Below are 10,081 nucleotides of genomic sequence, written 5' to 3'. Positions count from 1 at the left end.
GTTCGCCCCTATGGCCAGCGATGGTGTCAGCTGGCTGAACCGAGGTGCCGGTAGCCACAGCCACTCGGTCTTGGAGGGGTTGAGTTTGAGTCTGTTGTCCCCCATCCAGACCCCGACGGCTTCCAAACACCGGGACATCACTTCGACAGCCTCGTTGGGGTGGTTTGGGGTTGAAATGTATAGCTGAGTATCATCAGCGTACAGGTGGTACTCAACCCCAAAACCACGGATGATCTCACCCAGCGGCTTCACATATGCGTTGAACAGGAGAGGCGAGAGGACCGACCCCTGTGGCACCCCACAAGTGAGTGGCCTCAGGGTCGACCTCTGCCCCCCTGTCAACACACATTGCTTCCGGTCGGAGAGGTAGGAGCCGAACCACCGCAAAACGGTGCCTCCGACTCCCATCCCCTCTAACCGGCGCAATAGGATACCATGGTCGATGGTATCAAAAGCCGCCAGAGGTCTAATAGGACCAGGATAGAGGAACAACCCCTATCTCTGGCCCTCCAGAGATCATCGACCAACGCGACCAAGGCTGTCTCTGTGCTGTGCCCGGGTCGGAAGCCGGACTGGCGTGGGTCTAGATAGTCGGATTCGTCCAGGTGTCGCGGGAACTGCTGCGCCACCACATTCTCAACAACCTTCGCCAAAAAGGGGAGGTTGGAGACTGGACGGTAATTAGCTAGCTCCATTGGGTCGAGCGAAGGTCTCTTGAGCAAGGGTCTCACCACCGCCTCTTTCAAGGCGGTTGGTAAGTATCCCTCACCCAATGAGGCGTTCACCAGGCCCAGAAGCCAGCCTCGTGTCACCTCCCAGGCTGCCAGTACCAGCCAGGAGGGGCACGGGTCCATTGAACATGTAGTGGGCCGCAGCCGTCCACGCAACCTGTCCAAATCCTCGGGGGCAACAGAGTCAAACTCCTCCCAGAATGGTCTCTCAAGACTCGCTGTTGGCGGCTCGTCTGGTCCACTGACGGAGGTCCATCCGCTCCGGATCTGAGCAATTTTGTCCTGCAGATATTCCCCAAACTCCTCTGCTCTTCCCTGTAAGGGTGTCTCCCGCGTCCCCTGCGATAAAAGGGAGCGGGTCACCCGAAACAGGGCGGCAGGGCGGTTATCCGCGGACGCAATAAGGGCGGCACAATGCCTCCGCTTGGCCGCTCTTATTGCCACGAGGTAAGTCCGCAAATAGGCTCTTACCTGTGTTCGGTCAGATTCGGAGCGTGAGGACCTCCACCTGCTCTCTAGACGTCTCCTGTGGCGCTTCATCACCCTTAGCTCCTCAGTAAACCAAGGAGCCCGGGTGGGTCGATGCCGCAGGAGAGGTCGCAAAGGCGCAACCCGGTCCAAGGCCCCAGTCGTCGCCCTATTCCAGGCAGTCACTAGGTCCTCGGAACGGGAGTGGGACAGGGCTACAGGTATTGGCCCAAGCTCCGTCTGGAATCTGTCCGATTCCATCAGGTGCCTGGGGCGGTACCAGCTTGTAGAGTCTGGTTCCGCCTCCTCGCGGTGGGGGATAGCGCCAGGGAAGTCCAGCCGGAGGGATGAGTGATCTGACCATGACAGGGGCGTGATGACTAAGTCCCCTATTCCCAGATCACTCGTCCACTGTTCAGATACAAAAATGAGGTCCAGTGTGTGGCCCCCTTCGTGAGTGGGGCCCTGAACTAATTGGGTCAGGTCCATGGCCGTCATGGAAGCCATGAACTCCCGAGTCACCTCGGAAGCCGCTCCCGTTGACGGCAAGTTGAAGTCCCCCATGACCAAGAGTCTGGGGGTCTCAACTGCCGTCGCTGAGATTAGCTCGAGGAGCTCGGGCAGGGCTGCTGATGCATAGCGAGGAGCCAAGTATACAATCAGCAAGCGCCTCCCTGGGCCCCAGTTCACACCAAGGGACTCACACCCGGGTATCTGAGGGACAGTGAACTTTTTATTTTTAGTATGAGGCTAAAAATAAAAAAGCGTTTAAAAAAAATCTTCCAAGCGGTGCCGGTGGTGGTGGTGGTGGGGGGGCCTGCATTGGGGGGCTGGGGAGGGGGACGGGGGGCTCCAATTACGCCCAAGCAGAGTTGGCAATGCCATCACGCACAGCAAGCTCTTCTGTTTAGGCAGCTCCTGGCAAGTGCCAGGGAAAATTAGCCTCCCCCCCATCCCTCCCCCCCCCACGAGCAGCCTTGGCCGGCCCCCACCCTGCCCGCCTCCCTGCAGCCCTCATTAAATATACATCGGCGGGATCTATAAATAAATACGACCCGATCTGATGTTTGAAATGGATCTGCCTCCTTAATTTAATGCAATAATTCTTTTTTGGCTAGAAAAAGTGACTGCAGCCGAAATTGCTTCCAACTGCCCCTGGTTGAGAGCCCCCTTTGGTTTTTTTTCCTGCCTGAGGGGTTTCCTTTCCTTTGGAGGCTAACACCCCCCCCCCCCGGGATCGGGTTTATGGGGAAGCCTGGGGATTTTTGCTCTCTGGGAAGACGTGGGCCACGACGGGAGGGGGGGCTACGGGGGGCTCCCACCCGTTTGCAAGGGCTGACCGATCCCAATTTCAGGAATTTGGAGTGCCCTGATGCCCAGCAGCTCATAGCACGATGCTACCGCTGGACATTTTACACAGGTAGTCCTCGACTTATGGCCACCAGGGAGCCCCGGATTTCAGTTTTACCTCATTATACGACTCTTCTCACCACTGTCGTTAAGTGAATCCCTGCAGCTGCCAGTGAATAACCTGGTTGTTAAGTGAATCTGTCTTCCCCATGGACTTTGCTCGTCAGAAGGTCGCAGAAGGGATCACGTGACCCCGTGGACCCTGCGGCCGTCATAAAGACAAGCCAGTCGTAAGTGTGGGAAAACGATCACACGTCCCTATTTTCACTGCTCTTGCACTGAAAATGGTCACTAAGAGAGCTGTTGTAAGCCGAGGGCTACCTGCTTGTCAGCCTCTTCTCCTCCCTCAAAGGGAAGTTGGAAACATAGAAAAGGGATGGCAGAAAAATCACCTGGTGGCCCCCCAGTCTGCCTTTCATTTTTTTTAAAAAAAATCTTGTTGCTTTTGTTTACTTTATTTTTGTTTATTTTATTTTTAATTCAGCCCACGGGGTTAAAAAAACCCCAGGAGATGAATCCACGGAAGCAGAAGATGCTTCGCTATTAATACAGGGGGTGTTGCAACAGGCGAGGAGCAAAGCTTTGGGGGTCACCTGAATGGCAAAACCCTCCCAGCTCGGCTTCCGATCTGGAGACCCCCGAGGGTCTGACTCCCTTTGGGCCTGAATCTGAAGAACGGCTCCTTCCATTTAGCCAACACTACGCACCCTTCGTTTTGCCTGCGAGTGAAGTCACCGGAAGGAATAAGAAAACAACAGAATAAGAGAGCGGGAAGGGACCCTGGAGGTCTTCTAGTCTGACCTCCTGCTCAAGAAGGAGACCGTTCTGGACCAATGGTTGTCCGATCCCTTCTTTAAAACCTTCAGTGTTGAAGCATTCACAATTTCTAGTGGCAAGCTGTTCCACTGATTAATTGTCCTCACTGTCATGAAATTTCTCCTTAATTGTTTCTCTACTTGCTTAGTTTCCATCTGTGGCTTCTTGTCCCGCCTTCAGGGACTCTAGAGAAGAGGTTAGCAGAATAATAGATTAACAGAGTTGGAGGGGACCTTTGAGGTCTTCTAGTCCAGCCCCCTACTCAGGCAGGAAACCTTATACAAAGACAAAAGACTGTCTAGTGATGGAGTGCCCAGAACTTCTGGTGGCAAGCAGTTCCACTGGTGAATTGTCCTCACTGTCAGGAAGTTTCTCCTTACTTCTGGGTTGGTTGGAGGAACCAGCAAATGGGCTTCTGTTTCTCTTACCGCCTAAAAGAGACGCACTGACCCAATTTATGTCTCTTCCAGTCTGCAGATTCGGACCTGCCTTACCCTCCACCCCAGAGGGAGCCCAACATCTACATGGTCCCTCAAGGAATTAAGCCTGTTCTCCAGCGAACGGCCATCGAGGTAGGCATAGAAGTCCTTGTGAATGGAGGACCTCTGAAAACCTTTAAGGAAAGAGAATTGCCCATTTTTAAAAATAAACTTTTCTTAATTTTCTATTGTTGACATTTTGTTGGTGCTTAATAATCACCGCGTTGTCTGGGTTATTTCATTTGCTTAGCAGTAGAGATCGCGTTCTTCATCCCCACCCCTTCTCTGGCAAAATAAGCTCCGTCTTGGCTAACATTCCGTGGGTTTGGGGGGCAGGTCTTGGCCTGGGGCCTTCGGAACCTGAAGAGCTACCAGTTGGCCAGCGTGGCTTCTCCCAGCCTTCTGGTGGAGTGTGGTGGGCAGATGGTCCAGTCAACTGTGATCAAGAACCTGAAAAAGAATCCCAACTTTGACGTCTCCGTCCTCTTCATGGAAGTGGTGAGGCAGCTTCATTCTGCGTCCTCTTCTCCCTCGCGACAAGAGGAAATTATATTTACTCTTTCGGTCTTATCTGAATCAATATTGTCTCTCTTTTTTTGAACAGTTTATTTATGCATTTTCCTTAACATACACAAGCACTTTTATGAACAGTGTGTTTTCTGGGTTAATTTACTTATATCTCTCTATATAAAAGCCAAATGCCACTCACTCGTCATGAAATCTCCAGAACTATAAAGCCTACAAACTTGAAATTTGGCACGCATGTTCCTCTTGGCTTCTAGGTCCCCGCTAAGAAAGGATTTGTTGAAATGACCATCAGATCATCAATATTTCTTATACAGTATTATATTAACATGCGTCAATGCTAAGGAGGTAGATGTTCTACTCCCCCTCCCCACCTAAAAGGAACTCTGTTCCAACTGCCAGTTGCCTTATATTAATATGCTCTGATGCTAAGGAGTTGCACATTCTACATTAATTTTCAAGCTTTTAGTATCAAGCCCAATCACATGATTTTGTAGCAAAGCACAGGTATCCAGCTAGTAATAGTATATAATATAATAATATATTAAACATAACATACCTAATAGTATTTTAACAATTTCTGATTTCTACTTTTATTGTCCAGCCATTGATAAAATAGGTCCCGTGTTTGAAAATATTCTGCATCTTTTATCTTGAATGTCAACCTATCCATTTCTGCACAATCTAGTGATTTTTAAACTACATCTTCTGCTATGGGTGGTTCTTTGTTTCCCCAGTGTTGTGCATGTTACAATTCTTGCTGCCGTCAAGACATGTAATATTAAATAGATTGAATAAATCTTGTCCCTTCTTCTTCTTCTTCTTCTTCTTCTTCTTCTTCTTCTTCTTCTTCTTCTTCTTCTTCTTCTTCTTCTTCTTCTTCTTCTTCTTCTTCTTCTTCTTCTTCTTCTTCTTCTTCTTCTCCTCCTCCTCCTCCTCCTCCTCCTCCTCCTCCTCCTCCTCCTCCTCCTCCTCCTCCTCCTCCTCCTCCTCCTCCTCCTCCTTTTCCTTCCTCTGCCCTTGTCCTTCTTCCAGCGTCTGCCGAGGGAAGACCTCTACTGTCCTCCCATCGTCATCAAAGTCATTGACAACAGGCCCTTTGGCCGCAAACCTGTGGTGGGCCGGTGCACCATCCGGTCCCTGCAAGAATTCTTCTGTGACCCCTACAAAGAAGACGCCGTGTTTCCTGAAACCCGCGCAGGTCAGGATGGGCTTTCCTGGAACCACTACCTGATAGGTCAGATTAGCAAAGGAAGCCTTGCTTTTGAGCAGAGGCCTCTCAACTTGGCCACTTTGAGACTTGTGGACTTCAACTCCCAGAATTCCACAGTCAACTTGGCTACTTTAAGACTTGTGGATTTCAACTTTCAGAGCTGGCTGGGGAATTCCTGGAGTTAAAGTCCACAAGTCTTAAAGTAGCCAAGTTGACTGTGGAATTCTGGGAGGTGAAGTCCATAGGTCTCAAAGTGGCCAGGTTTGGAGACCCTTGTTGTTGAGTATCATCTGAAGGTTTGACTACCTGTGTGGTCCACCGAAGTCACTTCATTATGGTGACTTCCTGAAGGTCTGATTATCCATGGTCGCCTATCTGTGGGCTTGTTGGTTCAGGGTTGGTTTTATGGTGTCTGTTCTTCTTCTCCAACACGTCAACCTCCAGATGTTATTGAATACAACACCCAGAACAATGATGGACTGGAGAAGACTTTGCATGTGGCCTGCTTGATAGCTTAATGTACCTTGAACCTTCCCAGACAATGTGTCTAAATCACAGTGTCCAAAGTGTCCCTGTTCCATCTTCTTGGTGGGAAAGACTTCTTTGGAAGGCAGCTGTTGAGTGACAGGGATGGTTTGAAAGACATGTTGATGGAAGCAAGAACAGCCAACTCCAAAAGCTGAAGCCAGGTTTCTTCTTCATTTGTTACAGATGACATGACCCTCACCCCAAAAGATGATGTTCTGATTGACATTGATGACAAAGAACCTCTCATCTCTGTCCAGGTAAGCCAGCTCAGGTGCTAGGATAACATCAGATGGAAAGAAGCATGAAGGAGCAACCTTCAAGGCTAATGTTGTTGTGCAACTACCTGTGGGGAGAACTCCTTTGAGGCTGGTTGGGGCTGCATCTTGGGGATGATACAAGCAGGTGCAGAATTGACAGCTGCTGAGGTCAATGAGGGAAAGAGTCTTGAGATGCAGGAGTGAGGTATGCCTGGTTTAGTGAAGGGGAGACCTGATAGCAGTCTTCCAGTACTTAAGGGGGAATCAAGGTATTCTCCAACCCATCCAAAGGCAGGAGAAGAAGAAGCAACAGATGGCACATAATCAAGGAGAGAAGCAACCCGGAACTAAGGAGGAATTTCCTGACAGTGAGGACAATTAACCAGTGGAACAGTTTGCCACCAGAAGTTGTGGGTGCTCCATCACCACACTATTTAAGAATAGACTGGGCAGGCATTTGTCTGGAATGGCAGAGGGTCTCCAGCTTGAGCAGGGGGCTGGACTAGAAGACCTTCAAGGTCCCTTCCAGCTCTGTTCTTGTGTCATGCACGTCTGTGCAGGGGAGACTCCACCAAACTCCCCAGAAAAGTCCAGAGTCCTGGAGGCCAAAATGTAATGAAAAAGTTGAGATCTTTGCAGCCACCACACAGAACACAGTTCAGTTGTTTCTTCCCTATAACGATCATAGCTTGGAAGGTCCCATAGAGATCATCCAGTCTAACCCCTGTGCGCAGGAACATCTTTAATAGTCCAAACCTCTCTTCCAAACCTTCAGTGAAGGAGAAGTCATATTTCAAGTGGCAGTCCGTTCCATCGGCTGACAGTGTGTTCTGCCTGGAGGTTTCTCCCAAATCTTACTTCCTTTGAGAGGGCGCTAACAGGGGACTCCTCAAGTTACGACCGTAATGGAAACCGCCCATCATGGTCATAAGTCAAAACAGGTCAGTCACATGACCAGATTGATGTCACAATCTTTTTCGCAGTGGTCGTTAAGCAGACCAGTTGGTTGTAAAGCAGCCCGCTCGGTTCTTAAGTGAACGTGAGGGTCATTAAGCGGAGACATCCTTTGCGAGGGGCAGTTTTGCAAAAAGGGAAAGTAAGGGTTGGTTTTCAGCAAAAATGTCATAAAACGAGGACCGTGGGACGCTGTAAACGGCCCAAAATGCCGTGATGTCACTGAGAGCCTGCCTGCCGTGTGGCCATGTGACGCCAGATCCTGGGCAGCCCCCAGGTGGGCCCATTGTAACTTCAAACAGTTGCTAAGTGATCGGTCATAAGTCAAGGACCACCGGTAGCTTTCCTTCAGGCTTCCCCATCCTGCATTTTTGCCTTTCGTTTTCCTGACGTTTTACATTTCTCTGTGTCAAATTACATCCTGTTTACCGCCGGTCCTTGACTTACAACCGTTCATTTAGTTCGAAGTTGCAACAGCACTGAAAAAAAGGGACTTATGTCCAGTGTTCCGCACTTATGACCGTTGCACAGCATCCCACATGTTCAAAATTCAGACACTTGGCAAGTGACTCGTATTTATGACGGTGGCGGCGTTTCAGGGTCACGCGATCTCCTTTTGCGACCTTAAGAGAACTCGAACGGGGCAGACAGATTCGCTTAACGGCTGTGTAAATTCCCTCAACCACCGCAGCGATTCAACCGTGGCAAGAAAGGTCGTAAAATGGGACAAAACTGACAACCGTCTCGCTTAGCAATGGGCACTTTGGGCTCAGCAGTGGACGTACGTTGAGGATTACCTGCATTTCTTTGTCTCTTTAGTTGTGGGCGCTGCATGGCTGGAGGTTTTTGAGGAGAGATTGGACAAACGTTTGCCCAGAATGGTGTGAGTCTCCTGCCTTGGGCAGGGGGTCAGACTAGAAGACCTTTGAGTTTCCCCTAGGACTCTACGTCATTCTACTGTGTTTAATTCTAATTTCAGCCGGGTGCTCCGGCCTTCCGTGCTTTCTCCGACTTCCCCGCTTCCCTCTGAAGTCTTAAAGCCCCCTCCCCAACCCCCCCTCCCCATTCCATGTCATCTGCAAACTTAATCCGTGTCTGTCTCCCCCTCCCCCAGGAAGTATGTAGCAATCAATGCTTGCGTCCACCTGATACTTCCCTTGCAGCCGAAGCCAGGCCCTTGGTGAGCCTTCTTGAGGTGGGGCCGTTCAGTCAACGTAATAATTGATCATTACAATAATTGGATAATTGAACGAGTTGGAAGGCTGTAATTGGATAATCCTGCCCGTTGTTTGTCTTGGCGGCCGGCAGCCCTAAATCTGATCTCGGTCGAAGCCGTGGCTGCACATGGAGATGCGGAGAGCTTCTGTTACACAGGATGTCCCCGGTGGATCATCCTTCATTTTGCATCCTCCGTTTCCTCTGACCTCCGTTCAGCCTTTTCTGGCCTGCAGGAGTTTCTCAGTTGCAACTCCCTGGATTTTCCAGCCTAAAAGTTGTTGGATTCACACGGTAGCCAGAGAGGCAGTGAGAAACCAGCTTTTACCTGATGGGTCATAAATCTCCCGGGGTGGGCCAGTGACTTCTTTGGGGGCCTCCTGGAGCAGCTTTCGGTTGCAGCTTTGGGTTTCTTAGGGGCCACCTGACATCTTTGGCCACCAGGTGTAGCATGGAAGAAGATTTAGAATAGAACAGAGCTAGAAGGGGCCTTGGAGGTCTTCTAGTCCAACCCCCTGCTCAAGCAGGAGACCCTCTACCATTTCAGGCAAGTGACTGTCTAGTCCCCTTCTTAAAAACCTCCAGTGATGGAGAGCTCACCACTTCCGAAGCTGTTCCAGTGGTTAATTGTCCTCCCTTTTAGGAAGTTCCTCCTTATTAATTCTCTCCTTGGTGAGTTTCCATCCGTTGCTTCTTGTCCTGCCTTCAGGGGCTTTGGAGAATAGGTTGACCCCCTCTTCTTCCTTGGGGCAGCCCCTCAAACACTGGGAGACTGCTATCCTGTCACCCCTAATTCTTTTCTTTAGACTAGCCAAACCCAAACCCTATTCCAGCATCAGGACATCAGAATAAGTGAGTTGGAAGGAAGGGGCCATGGAGGTCTTCTAGTCCAACCCCCTCCTCAAGCAGGAGATCCTATTGTGTTCCAGGCAAAAGACTTTTTTTCCCTTTGGAAACCTCCAGTGATGGAGCACCCACAACCTCTGGAGGCAAGTGGTTCCACTGGCTAATTGTTCTTACCGTGAGGACCTTTCTCGGGGAGGTCCACGTGGCCAGAACAGAAGAAAATGACTTGGAGGTCTTCTAGTCCAACCCCCTCCTCAAGCAGGAGACCCATGTCAGACAAATGGTTGCCCAACCTCTTCTTCAAAGCCTCCAGCGATGGAGCTCCCACAAGTTCTGGTGGCAAGCTGTTCCACTGGTTAATTGGGCTCACTGTTAGGAAATTCCTCCTTAGTCCCAGGTTGCTTCTCTCCTTGATGAGTTTCCGTCCGTGGCTTCTTGACCTGCCCTCTGGTGCTTTGGCCATCCTTGTTAGATGGCCATATTTTAAAACTCCTGGGCGTTTGACCTCCTGCAGCTGGATATGAAGTCCTACCTGTTGAAATGCCAGAGAGGTTGGGAGAAACGAGACTGTGTTTGTACGAAGACCTTGGCTTTTGCGATTGTATTTTTGACTTGTGTTTTGTCTAACCCCTCACTAAT

At 50.1% G+C, this 10,081-nt stretch overlaps 1 protein-coding gene across 1 annotated transcript in view; it reads left to right on the top strand.

Moving 5' to 3' along the window:
* Window positions 1–10,081, top strand: part of DYSF (dysferlin) — a 123,448-nt gene that overhangs the window by 81,680 nt on the left and 31,687 nt on the right. Inside the window, exons 35-39 of the mRNA XM_081960009.1 lie at window positions 3,606–3,621; window positions 3,896–3,997; window positions 4,241–4,402; window positions 5,465–5,630; window positions 6,354–6,427. Of these exons, the coding sequence (XP_081816135.1) occupies window positions 3,606–3,621; window positions 3,896–3,997; window positions 4,241–4,402; window positions 5,465–5,630; window positions 6,354–6,427 (520 nt within the window). The remainder of the gene's footprint in view (window positions 1–3,605; window positions 3,622–3,895; window positions 3,998–4,240; window positions 4,403–5,464; window positions 5,631–6,353; window positions 6,428–10,081) is intronic.

This window comes from Natrix helvetica, assembly GCF_964273705.1.
Source record: "Natrix helvetica genome assembly, chromosome: 7".
NCBI lineage: Eukaryota > Metazoa > Chordata > Lepidosauria > Squamata > Natricidae > Natrix > Natrix helvetica.
The sequence above is the reverse complement of the archived record's forward strand: the minus strand, read 5'-3'. Positions and strand labels throughout refer to the sequence as shown.